We start from the raw sequence: 17,265 nt of genomic DNA, 5'->3' as shown, positions 1-17,265 counted from the left end.
CCGGCGCCGCACGCGCCTTCCCGGCTGAGGCGGCTTCCGGCCGGGGCCGCCCGAGACACCGCGCCCGCCCCGCGCCATGGCCAGTGAGTGAGGGGCGGCCTCGGGCCGGGCCTCAGGGAACCCTGAGGGAAAGGAAGGTGTGTAGGGAGACCCTCCTTCCTCCCCCTGTCACGTTCTTCCCTCCCCACCGCCTGACCTTGGGGGTCCGGGTTCTGGGACCCTCCGTTCGCCGCGCGTCTTCCCGCGGGGCCCAGGGAGAGCTCGGGAAGGGCAGCTCTGAGGTCTCGCCGCTGTGGCTGCCGTCAGCTGCTGTCCGTGTGTCCGTGTGTGTCCCGCCGCTCTGTGAAGGCCTCCCGGGAGCAGTGAGGAGCTGCGGCCAGCGCAGGTTCGGGGGGACCCCCCGCCTTACCCTGGTAACAGAGCGGGTGCCCCGGCCCCTCGCACCCGCCCCTTGGCACGGCCGTGTCACTCGGACAGTGTGTACTTTATTTCTGCCTTTCGTCAGGGGGGTCTGGCTGCTCGAGGGGTCAGAGCCTGTGTTTTCCAGCAGGGAAGTGTGATCCTCTTCCTCCCTTTTCTTCCCTAGCTGTTTTCCAGTAAGCTAGGAGATTCTGCTGGCAGCACTAGGGTTATACTGTTCTTTGGGAAATTCGTGAAACAGGGATGAAATGAAGCCTGGTCTGGTGGATGCAGCCAAAGTACAAGACCAGCTGGCAAAACAGGAACTGGGTGACAGCACCTCGTCCTTATAGAATCATAGAATGGTTTGCAATGGAAGGGACCTTAGAGATCATCTCATTCCAACCCCCTGCCATGGACAGGGACACTTCCCACTGGATAATTCTTTTATGCTGGCTGGGTCTTGTCATTCTTGACTGCATATTGTTGTCTTCGTAGACATAGCAGGAATAGGAAGAGACAGCTTCAGTAATCTTTGATACAGTGTTATATTGTGCAGTGGTACTGGCTGTATGTAGTAATAAAAATATTCCAGTAATTGTCCTGTAACTATGCTGATGTTTGTTGTATAAATACAACCTTAAATAATTGTCAGGAAATGAAAATGCCTTCTTGTGCTTTACTTAGTGCTTTGTATTAGAAATAAAACTGTAGAAATTAGTTGATATTCAAGTTGGTGTTCAACCTGCCTTATTCATTAGGATTAACACCTTATTGCTTTACTAGGTGTGAAATCAGGTATAATGTAGTTTTATCAGATACTTATTAGTAAAAGTAGCAGGTGAGCTCATTCTGCTGCTGTCAGGGATGTTGAAATGTTGGCAGAAAGTGGTATGAACCTCATTTATCAAAGTTTTTAAAAAATACTGGGTTTTAGGTTCAGGGAAAGTAAATGCAATCTACATAATTAAAAATATTTAAGGTAAATATAATTGGCCCCTTTTGTATTTCTTTGCTATTTGCAAGTCTTGATAGATACATTTCTAAATTACTTACCAGAATGGGGGAAATAATGTTGGAAAACTGGTGACTAGTTTTAGAGACTGAAATTCAAGAGGTTATGACTAATTTGTGTAAGACTTGGCTAAAAGTGGTTTATTAAAGAGTTCCCTTGTGTTTTGAGATTGTGTGCATCAACTGTGATTTCTCATTTCTCCGAATGACTGATCCAAGTACTGGAAACTTGTCACCAAAAATACTTTGTGTATAAAAGGTGGGAATGCAGAAATTCTGCTGAAGTGACATGAATGATGCCGTTGGGTGTGGAGCTGAATCCTTTTTTTATGCTAAAACTTGGTACAATCTCACAGAAAACGCTGATGATTTGAGTAAACAGAGTTGTTTGGATTGTAAGTATTTCTTTCCAATGCCAAACAGAACAATACAATATAACTGAGAATTTAAGCCCCCGAATGTTTGGTCTTACTCAAGTTAGACAGTGACATGAAGTGCAAAAGTAAATGTTAAACGTGGAGAGCGGCTCTTTAGAGGAATTACAGGTTTATTCACCCTTCCCTGCCGCGAGTCCATGTTCTGCTTTGCTCGGTTCTGCTGCCGCCTGGTGGGTGTTATTTGAGTGTTTGCAGCAAATGTTTGTGTTCTGTGGAAAGCAAAGTTCTGCGTTTCTGGTTAAGGAGCTTAATGATCAGCTGTGGAGGTGCTCAGGTGCAATTTTGCATCATCGGGGTTGGTAAACAAGGATTTGGGTTTTGCCTTAAGTCATTTTTCTGGGCAATACGTGAATTCATGATGGGTTTTTTTTAACACTGACGTTAGAAAGTTGAAAAAAATGACTGTTGTGTTCTTTTTAAATAAAATAACCAAAACTTGGCTTAAAAAGTAGTCTTAGAAGACATGTTTAAGTGAAATATGAAAAAAGCATCATATGGAAACAATTGCCTAGATTTAAACCTTTTTTTTCATGGTGATCCCTCAAGCATGGAAATATTAAGCATTAGGCTAATCAGCAACACTAAAGCAACCTAATTTAGTTTTTCTTCTGCATCAGGGAACTGGTTAGCTCACATTTATGGGAGATTCCAAGAAAAGCAAGGAACTTCTGTGGATTCCTGACATGCTGACCTCATAATTCATTTTGGGAAGAAGCAGGAATGTACCAAATCCCTTCTTTCAACCTATGGCCAGGTCCTTTTGCTGCTCTTTGCCTTAAGGAGGTTAGGAGGAGAAGCTGCCACATGGAGAGAAACAAGCACTTGATCCTAAATTTTGGTGTCTAACAGGAGTGTGAATGAAATGCCTCCAGAGTTCTTTGCCTGCTCCTTTGGGACAGCCTTTTGCTTGGCCTTTGTGGTTTTAATTGAACATTGTAATATGTGTTCCTTTTGCACATTAACATTAAACATTTAATGTATTGAACATGTGTATAGATCAACTTTTGGATTAGGGATGAGTATCACTTCTTGATAATTTATGTGTTGATTCCTATTAGGAAATCTTAAGCAATTTGATATGCTCAGTGTCCAAGATTATTTATGCAAGGAATTATCTCATAATTTTTCAGAACAAAAATATTAGTATTGGCAGTTCAGTGTCATTGTCAGAGAATTGCTAAGTTTAGGCTTTTGATTTTTTTTTTAGAAAGCATCTGGTTTATGTTGGAATATTATTAAAAAGAAGCTCAAGAAAGCAATAGCTTATCCTGTCCTTTCCTCATACACTTTGTTGTTTCTCTTGAGACTCTTTGGTTTGTCAGAGTCGTTCCCCTCCAGCAAAAAGATTTGAGCCTTCTGTGATCACCTACAGATCACTGCCTGATGTGACATTCCTGAACATCAGTTTAGTACTGAGCACTGATGGCACTGCTCTGGCACAACTTTAGAAGTCCTTAAAGGCTCCAGGGAAGGCTTCCATGAGCACCATCAGATGTTTTGTTACTTTATTCCATTGTAGCCTCCATGAACTGAGTACCATGTCTGGTGATGGAACTGGAAAGATTCTGATGTTGAATGTTATTTGAAAATTTCCGGAATGCTGATCTATGAACTGGGGTGACAGTTGGGGCCTTTGATTTGTGGCATCTGTCCTACTTGAGGTGCCACTGGAAAATGCTTTTGAGTTGTTAGAAGGTTTTAATTGCTGAAGTGGACACCTCCCCATGTTTGTGACACGGATGGCTTTCGCCCGTGATCTGAGAAGAGTTTTGTAAACGATGGCAGTGATTGTTCACCTTAGTTTAGAAATAATGAGTCTTTCCTTGAAGTGCTCCCTTTGACTTCGGGCGTGTGCTGATGTGCATATTCCCTGTTTCACCGGGACACCGCTCCTGCTTCCTCCCTCCCGGACAGCCCCCTCGGGTGGCACTTTGAGGAAGCGCAGTCGGAGGCTGAGTGATGAAGAGGTTTAATAATCATCCGGGTTCACACGTGTTGCAGTGAAGCACAGCCACTGAGCAGGTCACCCTCCCAAGGGAGCACTAACTCCAGTGCTATCAAAAACCTCCACTGATAAATTTAAACCATATTGACTTTGTGTGGCATGCAATCAAAAGCTGGTGGCAATAACACAGCAGGGTTCTTAATCACTTTGCTGTTCCAGTCGTGCTCCTGCTGTCATGTTTCCAAGGTTCATTTGTTAATTTGTCATAGAATGCTTAAGCAACTTGTACAGCCTCCAACAACTTCTGTGCTAAGAGTAAGTGTGGTGTAATATTAGACTTCCAGATAGTATGGGGGAAGATTTTTGGAAGAAATCACTACATGCATTCACAACATTATGTGGAACATATTCTTGTGGTTCTCAAGAGGCTTTTAAATGTTTGGAATTTTAAAATTTAGTTTGCTTGTGGGACTCTAACTCTTGTGAAGCTGAGCACATGATGGGAAGTGCTGGGTACCTTAGTGTATGTACCTCTTCAAGCTGAATATATTCCTTGAGCATCCTAAAAATAGCAGTGTGGATTATTGCTGCCAGCACTGCAGCTGAATATGGGGATTTGCAATTGTAAAATCTGACCACTGGTTACTTGTATTTGTCTGGTCTGTTCAGCTGGAGTTTTAAGAGTGATGGCTGTTTAATACAAGCTGTAGTGGTGTTTGCCTGATGTATTGCAGCTGCAACGGTGATCTTGGGAGAAGAGGGAATGACAAAATACTAAGTAAACAAACAAACAGGCATCTCTTTAATTCAGTGGCAGTATGGACCATACAAGTAGAATTTTGTCCATTTGTCCTGGTATGAACTGGACTTTCCTCCTCCCCTCCCTGGTGCAGTGATTTTCCACAGCAAAGATGTCATTTTATTTCAGCTGCTACCACGTGACACTTTCATCCTCTTCAACAAAAGAACTTTAACATTTCGTCTGGGGATATCTTTTTTTTTTTTGCTCAATGGGAGGTAATATAAAATTTTGTTTCTAGAATGAGATTTGCTCCTGCCCCACAGAATCCTGCAGGAAAGGACCTGGGGGTCCTGGCTGATGTGAAGTTAAAACCTGATTTAGCAGTGCAGCCTTGCAGTGGCTCCCTGGGCTGGGGTAGAAGCATCACTGGCACATCAAGGGAAATTCTTATTCCCCTTTTCTTGGCAGTTTTGAGGCCATGTCTGAAATACTGTGTCCTCTCTGGTCCTGCAGTCTAAGAGAGATGATAAAACCCAAATCCAGCAAAGAGGAAACTAAGAGGGTCAGGAGTGTGGAGCAGCTGATGGATGGGATGAGGTTCAAGGAGCGAGGCTGCTTTGGTGTTCCAGAGAGAAGACTTGAAGGCAATCTAAATGCTTCCTTCCACTGGCTGAAGGAGTTGGGATTCATGTAGAAGCCAAATCCAGTTGCTTTTCAAAGGAGAACAGTGAAAGAGCGAGAGGCAACAACAGGGAGTTGCAAGAAGGGACATTCCAGTTGTGCATAATTAAAAAAAAGAATCATTACTCTTTTGGTGAAGTTTTGGTTTTTAGAGCATCACCAATGTTTGGTTAGGACTTATTAAAAAGCCTGTAGGTAACTAAAAAAGGTGCCAGTTCTCAGAGTGCTGTAATGAAATTGCATTGTGCTTCCTGTTCTACTTCAACTTTGTAGAAGGTAGAAAGAAAATCCCATACACTTGACTTTGTTAAAGTGAGAAAGCAGAAAATTGAAGTAGGAAGGTGAAAAGATAATCTGCAATTCAAGGAAGATTCATGCTGCTAGAGTCCCTGAAAATGAAAATCCCACCAGTGTGCTTGTGTCCATGATAGCCAAGATTATAAACTTCTAGTTGACTTTTAACATTTGGGCTGTGTAGAAGATCAGACATGTGCTGGGTTTAATAACTTTAACTGAGTAATATAAATTATACATCTTAAGCTGCATTTTGATCTAAAATATATTTTGTTAAGATACTGCTGATAATATATGTTAAATCGAGCTTTCTGGTGATACTTTCACATTTTAATGTTGGCAGGTGGAAATTTTCTGGGATTCTTGTCCTTGTGCTACTAAAATCATCCTTAACTAAAGATGCATCCAGACCTGTCTCCTCATCTGCACACTGAAGAGTGTAACCTAATTATCAGTCTGCTCAAGAAGTGTCACCAGGAGGTAAGGAGTGCTGAGCAGAGAAAAGAGTGGGTGGGTTGGGGAAATGAGTGTCAGATAAATCAGTGAGAATATTACAGGGTCACAAAGAGCAAACCCTTCCCTAGGCAGAGCAGCCCTGAAATGGAGCTGGTGTGTTTTCACTGAACAGGTATCTGATGACTGTGTGTAAAATCTTGCCAGTGATTTCTTTAGGAAATACAACATACCTTAAAATTTCCTGTGCTCCAGCTTGATACACAGGGACCTATTTTAAGGACTGAAATAACTTCTGCACCTTTTAGTACTGTGTGCCCCTCAAAAAATCACTAACAAAAGCAACTTCAAATGCCCTCTTTTTGTGTGGTCATGGCAGTTCCATATTCCATCTCTCCCTGGGGCAGATGTTTCAGTCTGTTGTAAGCAGATGTGTTGATGGGGATCCCAACATGCCTGACATTCAGTGCCTGGAGAGCTAACTGGGAATGACTGTTTGACTGGGAATTACTGTTTGACTGGGAATTACTGTTTGACTTCCCTTTTCTTCAGAGGCACCTACCCCAGGATTGGAAATGCTAAATTGTCTTCAAGGCTCTTCATCGCTTCAAGATGATGGAATCTTCATCCCACTGGTTTAAAAGCCTCTTCTTTTAAGATCTGCTCTGTAGTAAATCTGTAGATGCAGAAAACTCATCCCCAGCAATGAAAGCTTTCTGCAGCATTATTGCAGTGGTGTTAGTTATTTTCCCAGTATACTCTAAATGGATGTTCTGGACAGATACCTTGTTGTGTTAGTGCATGCAAAAGTTCAATTTCATAGTTGCTACTGAGACAAAACTGTATTGAAGTGTTGACTATGAATGTGAAAAGTGATTTACACCAATCCTTACACACAACCTAAAATATTTTCACCTCTATGTTCAGAAACAATGTTGATAATTTTTTCTAATGCAGTTATCCATATATTCTAAGACAATACATATGTTAGCTTTACTGTTTTGAGCAGAACTGTAATTTTTTCTTTTCAAAAGTCATTACAGAATGAAAAAGAAGGCTGATAATACACAAAATGTGAGAGATCTTTTACGTGAAAGAGGCATAACAACATTGTTGCAAGATTTTAAATATGTTAGCTAAAGTAACATATTAAAAAAGCTTTTCCAGTACCACACTTTATGATTCCTAAATTACAACAATGAAGGGAGCAGAGCAACTAAAATTCACCTGCAGTGAGTGTGCTGTGGTGGTTTTCTTCTGCAGCATTTAATTTGTTTTTGTTGGCACTCGTGGTGCAGAATCTTGAACCATGGACATGCTGGAATCTGTTGATTCCATCTCACAGGTGGTACTTCCAGTGCTCCTGTACAGAACATCTCTGAGCTTCAAGGCTAAAAGTTGTATTAAATGTAGGAGTTACGCTTTTTTTTTTTTTGAGTTCAAAAATTTTGATTTGCCTAAAAATGCTTTCAGTAATTTGAGAGATTGCAGAGACTTTCTTTCCTTTTTTAGTTGATTTTTTTTTTTTTTTTAGGTAACAACATTAATGTTGTAGTGTAGTAAAAGTGTTCAGTAGCTGGAATTCAGTGAGGAGACTTTTCTTGTACATTAGCTACTATAGGATCAAAAAGATTGCCAAACAAAATGATCATCAGTTAAGAGGAGGCAGTAAATAATATAAGTAATAGGCAGTATATAAAATTTAAATGTTGTAATTATTTTTTCATGATCGTGAAAAATCCAACCAGGAAAGAAAATACATTCCCATTTGTCCTGCTTTTTGGTACCTACTTAGTTGGGCTTTCTGTGCCTTGACTAGGAGAGCAGCAATATTGATTTACTACTTGAAAAGTAATGGTTGACTGTTTTGTTGTTTGGGGTTTGGGTTTTTTTGTTTTAAATGCATGTCAAGATACACTAAATGTCATGAGCTTGCTGTATAATGGAGCTTATTAGACTGCCTTGAGAACAGAACTACTAGGTGCACTTGAATTCCTTGGCAGCAAGTGTTTGCAAGGAATCTATTGCCAGTTTGACTTATGAAGGGACCAGGAGCAGCAATAATAGCCATACACAGGATTATATTCTCTTGGATTTGTTTGAAGTTGGTCTTTACATGAAGAGGAATTACTTTTGTCAGTCTTGTGCTCAGCTGGGAGAGGATATTTGTGCTGGCAGTCTCAGAACAGGAAGGGTGAGGATGGCTCCTTTCACACTCACTTGAAAGGAAGCAATACTTTTTCATCTGAAATTCAAGGGGAATGTACTGAAATATTCTTTTTAAATTGAAGTCACTGAAATCTGAACTCAGTGATCTTAATGAGTTATTGGTGACTACTTCTGTTTCCTTACAATGCCAACATGTCCTAGGAACCTTCATCTACAAGTTAAATTACTATTCCTGTGGGATGAAAAGTGTTATTTTTTTAATTGGGTATCCTGTATGTGTGTTTTCACAACAGTCAATTTGATTTACTTTATTCCTAATGTAGAACCTGCCCTGTGTATCAGGTTTTGCATCTAGTGAGGGGAGGTTAATGGGATTCCTATTTGATGTCACTATTTTGATTTTTTAATAACTCCACTCTGTTGCCAAGTATGTGCTTTAAATAGACTTAATTTTTAGAGGTGGGAGCTGAAAGAAATGCATATTGTCTTGCAATTGTATCACTGTAATAGCTGTAATAACTATTTTTGAGAAACTGATTCTTTTTTTTCCCCTCCTAATCTGAGCCAAGAAGTGACATCTTAGGAATCTGGTTAAATAAACATAGATGAAACTGCTGCATAGTCAGAGTGGAGTTGGCTTGAAGTGTGAGCATTCACCTTGAGATTTAACATGCAGGTGTGGGAGCAGAATACAAAATTAAATCTGTATTAGCTGAAATGAAAATGTTGTAAAAGCCAGATCAGTGTGCAGTGAAGTGACCATTTATTTCAATCAACTGCTTCAGAGTCACCTGATGCCCTTTATAAAGCAGAGAGGTGTAAACAAGCTAATTATAGCACTGCTAGAGTTAAGTGTTTGTCATAATCTTTATTAACCCACTCCTGCTTCCAGTCATGTTCTATTGGCTGAAACCTTGGCCCCTGTTTAAATCCTTACCAGTGTTCCTGTATCCCCCATATAAATCCAGCAGCTGCTCCTCAGCTGTGGAAATGCAGGGAGGTCTCCCCTGAAATGCAAAAGTGGTTTCATTCTCATCTGTTTTGTTCTTCCTGAATCTTTTTTAAAATTCATTACTTGTGTACAAGATTGGCTGAGTTGTCTCCACTGATTGTGTAGCTGCAAATATCTACTGAGACCTCCAGTCCTTCAGATCTTCTAAATCACTTGGCTGCTCTGCTGCCAAATTCCATCGTGAGATTCTGTGGCATGGCAGGAAGCATCCCTCTGAAGGAGCAGTCCTAGAAGCAAGCATTCTGGGAGTGATTTGAGGGCTGATAATATGGAACTACTTCAGGAAATCCTTCATAAGAGGACAGATTTTTATGGTGGATATCATCAGGATAGCTGAGAATGCCCATGAGGACAAGGCCTGCAGTTTTTCAGAAACTAAGGAACACTTAAATATGTGTAAGGCCCACAGTTGAGCTGTGTCATAAAGGTGGTCATTGCATCTTATTTATTAACCTCATGATCTGGAGAAATTTAATCCCCCATTTTTTATACTGATTCTAATGTTTCAGTCAATTAAGCCCAATGCCTGCAATTTCTGGAACAACACCACATTCCTCATGGCTTTGGGATGATGGAACAGGGAGTCCTTTGACTCCCTAATCATGAAGAAATAATAAAAACTAAAGCAGAGAGAACGTTGCATTTTTATCACAACCTGGAGTCCAGAATATTTATTTCCGGTCCATTATTCAAGGCAGTGTGAGTTGTAAGACTGACTTCTAGATCCATAAAATGTATGTTCTACATTTAGACTTAATAGTTTGAGCTTAAGTGTCCTTGTTTAGTCTGGTTGTACAAAATGGGGAGTACCTTCAACCTTCACCAAGGTGGGGGTGGCTCAAGTGAGGGTCAGGATTAGCTCTGAATTCAGAGGGAAAAAGTTACCAAGCATCACTTTTCACAAAAAAAGGAAAGGAAAAGAAGACCAGGATACGTTGAAAAATGCAAGAAATTTGGAGCTTCAGAGGAAGAAACCTTTGAACTGTAATTTTGTTTTTCTCCCTAACTCATCAGCACAACGTCTTGAAATTTTTTGGCCATTGCAACGACATTGACCGGGAGATGAGGAAGTGCTTAAGAAAAGAGGTAAGAAACAAATATACAAGGAGTTTAATGTTTAGTACAAAACTGGACAGGACTTGAGTTGCTTTTTACGAAGTAGCACAAATCAGTAAAAGTAACCACGTTCTGGTGTGGGCATTTCAGACCGAATTTAAACTTCTTTTGATAAATTTGTCAAGTAAAATCTGGCTTTAACAAATGGAGTGGTGTATTTTTTGACACACAAAAATAGGCAAACACGTTTTACCAAAACAAATAGTGCAGACAGGAACTGCCACTTCACAGATTGCTTCTGAGCTTTTTCTGAATTTTTTTTTTTTTTTAGCAATGGTATTTGCACAAAGTAGGATATGAAGCAGTAATGGTCACTTCTGTATGAGTAACATTTACAACTGAAGTCACTTGTACTGACTGAAAATACTTAATGAGTTGTTGAGTTAGACCCTGGGTGAAAATACTGCTGTACTGTGTCTGCAGATATGAAGGAATGAAGATTCCAGGAGTTTAAGTGGATTTACCATCTTAATGGGCAGATTTTCAGAAGAGTTTCAACTGATCTTTACATTCATGGTTGTCAGGCCTACATGACAGAATGCAGAAATGAACTTTTCACACACCTCTTAACTTGAAATTGCACTTTCTGATTTTGACATAAATTTCACAATTGTAAAAAGTTTCTTTCCGTGTAATCTTATCAATCTTATTTCTCTTCCATTGAAACCTTTCCATTAAAGGGGTTCTTGATGAGTATATTTGTCTGCCTTCTAAAAATGTGGCTACATTGATATGCCATTACTAGGAAGCCCCTGAAAGGCTGTTCACAAGTATTGAATGTAGCTTTGTAAATGTAGCTTTTAAAGATCCATTGTTCTCATTCTACATAAAATCATGGGTGAGCTATTGAAAAATTAAATATTGGCATGGGAAAAAGTTAAGCATTCTGTAAATGTTAAGTAATGTTTCAGGTCATTATCTCAGTTATAGACCAATCAGTATAATGGATGAAAAACTGCAAATCCTTTCCAAAATCAATTTCCTTAGTAGTTTATTACATTATATAGAGAATTGGGCATTTGTGGGTTTCTTGGGTTTTAGTCATGATACTGGTTATTAAAAAATTGAACAAATATATGCTCTAACTTAAGGACAAGAATAATTTGCTTCTCATGAAATATATATCAGGTCGTGCATTGATTTTTAATTTTTCATTTCTTTTAGCCATGAAAATGTTTCCTTTTTGGTTGCAATGAAAGAAAGGCTCTTCAAGCTTCTGCTAGTGCAGGGGCAGACTTGAAAGCATGGTGGTCTTACACATATATCTAAACTGTGAAAGCTTTCTTGATTCCATTTTACATTTTAAGTGCAATCCTGGAGCCCTGTCTCTGTTGTGCTTCTTGTTTAAACCGTTAAAAAAACCCCCCAAATGCCTTACCCTCATTCAACCCAAATTTGCCTTTGTTCCTTTCATCTTGGTATACTCTTTATCTGTGCATTTAATTGATGTCCAGGATCAAAAGTAGGCCAAGTCTGTGATGACAAATCCATGCTTCAGAAGGCAGACACACATTAATCAGTATTTTAAGAGGAAAAGAGCCTGACCTGTGCTCCAAAGTAGCACCAGGGCAACTTTTTGCCCAGTCCACGTGTGAAGTGTCAGATGTAAAATCGCTGTATAATTAAGTTCCTTCTTAAGATTAACTGAATCTTCTTTATTAAAATGTGCTAACACTCTTTAGCTTAATAACCTCAAATTTGGAAACATGTATTTTAATGGAGTAAATGTAAATTTCAAAGTAAAAACGAACCTATACGTAGATATTAACAAGAGCTGTGTCTAATGCATCAGTTGAATATATTGTTTCTGTTCCTGGGTAATAAACTCTCTCTACACTTTTACATTTAACATATCTATCTAATGATGGCAGCTGATCTATTAAATTCCTTCTGTGTCTTGCAGTATGAAGAAAACAGGGCCATGAACCGGGTGAAACGACAGAGGGTCATTAATGCTCACAGGAGCCCAGAGCAGTGAGCTGGGCTGGGCAGCTGCAGCTCCACAGGGACATTCACTTCTGTTCCATCACCAGTGGTTTGGAAAAGGGTTCAAAATATAAATGCACCTGCTACACACTCATTCCCAGCAAGGCAACCAGTGTGGAAATAAACAAATATAATAGATCGCTCACAACTTAATTTTTGACCTCTGAAAGAAAACTATTGCGGCAAGTCTTTGTTCTGACGTAGTTTTGTGATTGTTAATGAGGAATTGGTGTGTGTGGAGTGCTGTGTATTCAAGGCTGCTGTGTTCCTCAATTTGTGCTGAATTGCATTTATTTCCTCGTGTTTAGCAGTTTCTCCTTCGTTTCTTGGGTTTTGTGGGGGGGGTTTTTTTGTTTGTTTTTCATTGCAAAACACTGAATGACTTTTTCGGTCGCTCTTTGTAGCGTTGTGATAACAGTTCTCCAATGGATTAGGAAAAAGAAATTTTAAACAGATGTGGCTTGAAATTGGAAATTTCCTATCAAGGAATAATTGGAGTTCTGGTATTTTTATTGGAGCTAAAAGGATGCAACTACTGTCTTCAGCTGAGGAGATTAAAAACCCTCCCTGCCAACTGTGTGTACAGTGTGGGCTGTTGTAAGACAATTTGTTCATCATTCCCGGAGCAAACGGCTTTAGAGACTCCGAGTGGAACTTTTCCAGGGATTTACAAAGCTTCCCCTTGATTTTTGTTGAGCGCAATCAATGTGTGCTGATTGGTTTTTTTTGAAGAGGAGCACTGCCAAAAATACAAGCTAAACAGCTCTTCCATATTCCTCGGTACAAAGGTGAAGTTATGACTGTTGCAGTTGAAGAAAAGCTGACACTGGAGTGAAAGGAAGTGTAACTTGCCTTTCAGGTGGGCAGGAGAACTCATATTGTGTTCCCAAGTTGCCTCTTAAGCTGTTTATTTGCCATCAGACTGCAGAGAGTCTTCAACAAGTCACTGAATTCAGATTTCACGTCAAAACATTCACTGACTTGTCCTGTGATGGAGCTGCTGCTTCTCTGTGTGTCTGCTGCATTCACCTTACTTTTAAATAACACCTCTGTTCTGCCAAGCAACAAAAGACTGTTTTAAAAGAAATTAATTTTATTCAGCCAAATATACAAAGTGTCTTGAAACCTTTTGAAAAAAGGGTGCCTATTCTACAGCGAGCTGTATGGTTTGTTGGAAGAACCATTGTTGATACTCAATATTGAAAGTGGTACATGCCCCTAGTTTTGGAAGAAAACTGTATTTTGTGATCTCTTTTGAAAAATGTGAATTATTGTATTTATTTTTCAATACCTGGATGGACCCAGTTAAATTGGTAAAACATAACCACAACTGTTTTCAGTGAAAGTTCCAAGAAAAGCTGAAGCAATTGCTTCTGCAACTTCATGTGCTTTTTGCTTTCTTAGAACAAGTCAATGATGCACTGTTTGATTTAAGATGTGAATGGCTGGAAGTGCTGCAGCCTTTATTGGTGTTTTTCAGGGTATTTTCAAAGAGTATTTTATAGAGACCCCCCTCATTTGAGAACTCTGCATCCCTGATTCTTCTTCCATTTGAGATGACACAACCTACTTCAGGCAAGCTCTTAAATAGGATTTGTAGCCTTTAAGTAAATAAATAAACTGAGAATTGTTCCAGAGATTAGGTTGAGAGGCTGACATCTGAGTGCAGAAGCACTGAAGCTTTTGTTCCTTTCATCAGCTTCTGTGAGCCCCGATCTTTCACACAGCAACAAAACAAAAATCCAAGAGCCACTTAACACAGCTCATTAGTCAGAATCATGCTTTCAAAGATCAATGTGCTTAGTGAATGAAAGACCAAATGGAACACACAATTTCTATTGATACTTTGAACTACATTTAGCAATAATTCTATTTTACAGATAAGCTTTGTTTACTTAGTGAAAGTCTGATCTTGTTCATCCTGTTTCTCTTTGCTTATTGCCCACTAGTAGTGTGAGATGAGAGTGCCCATTGATTGCTGTGGGTTTTGTTCCTTTTGTTTGAGAGAGTTTATGTTGCTAATTTGATCTTGGAGAAACACTGGTGCAATAATACTTATGATTTCTCTGACAGAGAAAGGGGAAAAGGTGAAATGGTAAATGTGGTTTTTTTCTTGTTTTCTAAAGTGAGCTGAGTGGTGAGAGGGGGTGCCTTGGCTGAAATAAACTTTATCTGTAAGGACTTTGAAGGAACTCTACTGTAATGTCATTTGTCTGTAGTATTTCCCCTGTTGTTGTTTCTGAAAAGAGCATGTTTGAGAGAGAAGAGAAAAAGAAATTTGGTGTGGTTTTGTGTTGTGCTGTGTGTGAGAAGCTCACGGACATTTCACATGGGAAAGTGAAGAAGGGAGAACCAGAAAGGGCAAATGGCAGCTCTGATCCAGACCTGGCCACAGCACTGAGGATTTTCCACACTGAAGCACCATGAAAGTCTAGGATGTGATAACTGTCCAGCAAATCCCTCCAGCTTTACCAGAAATACCTGGTAACACTATTGCTTGTGTACTTTCTCTTGGTGGAAAACTAAATGAGGACATCTTGTATTCCTTCTTTTCAGTTTTATTTTTTATTTATTTTTTATTAGAAGGAAAGATACTGTGCTGAATAACAGCACATGGTGTCAGAGCAGCAGGGCTGGTTCTTGCTCTGGTGTTAAGTTCTTTCTACAACAGCACTTGATGTTGGTGTTGCTGTTGAGCTGCAACACTGAGTGTTGATATATTATGAATGTACCGTTTGCCTTTCCCTGCTCCTCTTCAGCTGGTAACACCCTTGAGGAATTATGTCCTTTGTGCAGATAAAGACTGTGTACTTTCTAGACTTTGCAGTAAAGCCTTGATTCAGTTGAGCTGGCTGTACAATTTGGGTGAGAACTGTAATCCTGGGAGTGTTGTAGCCACTTCCTTTTTCCCATCTGATTCCCAGCTGACACACTGGTTATTCAAACAGTTGGGTAGTTGCTCACCAACACAGGGATGAGCTGATTGTGAATTTTCTGGGTGTGCAGAACTTCTTGAGTGTCAGAGTGTACTCAAAAAGACCCCTAAGAGATGTAGTCTTGGTGCACACTCCACAGGAATGACTAATGTGAATATTTCTAAAATATGCAACTGGGAAGTTAGTTATTCCTACCCTAACTGGGAATCATTGTAGTGAATATTTCTGATGTGTTAAGCACTTTGCTGAAGCTTCACACCACATTCAACAGTCAGGCATTTTTTAATTTGGCACTGCCTGTGCTTCAAAAGAATGCCTGACTTCTAATACAAAATCTTTTTGATATAACTGAAAGCACATTTCTGTGGAATACCTAAAACATGAACAACAAAAAACTCTGATACTAGAATGTGATAGTTCAAAATTAATTGTTAACACTTGTGCTTGAGCAAAGTGGATTCTCTACTTGGGGAACATAATGGATTTTGCGGCTGTAACTTAAGTTACACGTTCAGTTTTATTAACATTGACTAAAATGGAGTATCAGCAAATCTTAGTGGTCCTATTAGATTGTTTAGTTTACAGGCTCAGTGGTAACTGTGCTGCTCATCAACAGAACCTGCCTGGTTGTACAGGAAGGTCTACTAATAAAAACTTTTAAATGAATACTACACATTAGGTTCCCCAAACCTTTTTCAACTGAGGTGTAGCAGAAAATTTATCAATGTGAACAAAATATATAGTTACCCTAAAAATGGTTCTTGTGAACCACTACACTTTAAAATTACTCTTTTGAACTATTTGGTGACAGTTTAAGGGCTGGAAACTTTGATATGGAGCTTTAACCAGTGAGACTTTTATTGGGGTTTTATGTAGACCCCTAGAAACCACACTTCAAAAAGGTAACTGAGCAGAAAAATCTTTTGGGACATTGATTATCTGGAAAGATGTTACTGATGGCTTGACAGAACTCATCCCCAGTACAGCCATCAGCCACCCAGAACCTGGAGATTTGTTTTACCTTGGCAAAAGCGTGAAATGCCGTAAAGAACGTGGATACGTGTCCCTGAGCCATGGGAACACTGATATGGCCATGACATCCCCAACACTGAGGTGCTGAGAGCACGGGGTACAGAGGACGTGTTCTGTTTGCGTGACATCAGCGGTCTAATTTTTAGAAGATCTGTCACTGAGAAGTATTCCTGACCTTTCCTGCCAGCAGCCTGGGCTTCACTAGTTTGATTGCGCTGAGCCGGAGGGGCCGCGCTCCGGCCGTGCCACGATGGAAAACCCTTCCTTACAGCCTGCCAGGAAGAACACTGGCAATGTTTCAGTGTTCTTCCCGAGCCCTGGCAGACCTGCCAGCCAACAGACACCGGACGTGACCGTGCCCAGAGCGGGACGGCGGCGGGCACGGAGCTGCCTCCCGGGGCGAGCCGCCAGCGCTGCGGGATCAGCGCGGCCGGCAGCGCCGGCTCCACTCGCCGCCTGGCAGCCGCCGGGAATGCCGCCAGGCTCTGCGGGCCCGGCCCGACCAGTCCTCCCTTCATCCCTCACCCCATTCCCCTCATCCCTCACCCCGCTCCCCTCATCCCTCACCCCGCTCCCCTCATCCCTCACCCCGCTCCCCTCATCCCGTTCCCCTCATCCCTCACCCCGCTCCCCTCATCCCTCACCCCGCTCCCCTCGTCCCTCATCCCGCGCCCCGTTGGCGCCGCCCAGCGGCCGCGCTGTGGGGGGGCGGTGTCCTCCCCGGCGCGCGGGCGGGGCTGTGAGGCCGCGCCGCCATGTTGGCGGTCCCCGCGTGGCGCTGGCCCCGCACCTCGGTGTGTTGGCTGTGCCAGGGCACGGGGCTGTGCCGGGAGCCGGCGCTGTCCCCAGGTGGTAGTGCTGTGCCAGGGAATGGCCTCAGCCCTCCTCAGAGCAGCGTGCTGGGTGCTGGCCGGGTGCCACCTCCCCTGAACGCCGCGCGGCCCCACCGCGGTCTCTGCTTCAGGTAAAACACGCATAAAGCGACACCCACGCTCTTCACTCGTGGCCAAGAGTTCTCACAGACCACCCCCCTCGTGCCCTGACATACT

General features: G+C 41.4%; 1 protein-coding gene and 1 long non-coding RNA gene across 7 annotated transcripts in view; both read left to right on the top strand.

The window, feature by feature from the left end:
- Positions 1–4: 4 nt before the first annotated feature.
- CMC2 (C-X9-C motif containing 2) lies at positions 5–14,436 on the top strand. The gene is made up of 4 exons (XM_064670933.1): positions 5–137; positions 5,856–5,992; positions 10,161–10,232; positions 12,166–14,436. The coding sequence occupies exons 2-4, from the start codon at positions 5,912–5,914 to the stop codon at positions 12,238–12,240; spliced, it is 228 nt and encodes a 75-aa protein (XP_064527003.1). The 5' UTR covers positions 5–137; positions 5,856–5,911; the 3' UTR covers positions 12,241–14,436.
- Positions 14,437–16,892: 2,456 nt separating this feature from the next.
- LOC135421991 (uncharacterized) overlaps positions 16,893–17,265 on the top strand; it is a 377,077-nt gene continuing 376,704 nt past the window's right edge. For 2 of the 6 annotated variants that reach the window (XR_010434268.1, XR_010434267.1), the window contains exon 1: positions 16,893–17,180. This is a non-coding gene — a long non-coding RNA (uncharacterized LOC135421991). The remainder of the gene's footprint in view (positions 17,181–17,265) is intronic. The other 4 variants (XR_010434270.1, XR_010434269.1, XR_010434271.1 and 1 more) reach the window with 2 other exon arrangements.

The sequence above is a fragment of the Pseudopipra pipra genome, chromosome 14, assembly GCF_036250125.1.
Source record: "Pseudopipra pipra isolate bDixPip1 chromosome 14, bDixPip1.hap1, whole genome shotgun sequence".
NCBI lineage: Eukaryota > Metazoa > Chordata > Aves > Passeriformes > Pipridae > Pseudopipra > Pseudopipra pipra.
Note: the sequence above shows the minus strand (reverse complement) of the source record. Positions and strands in the feature narration are given on the sequence as shown.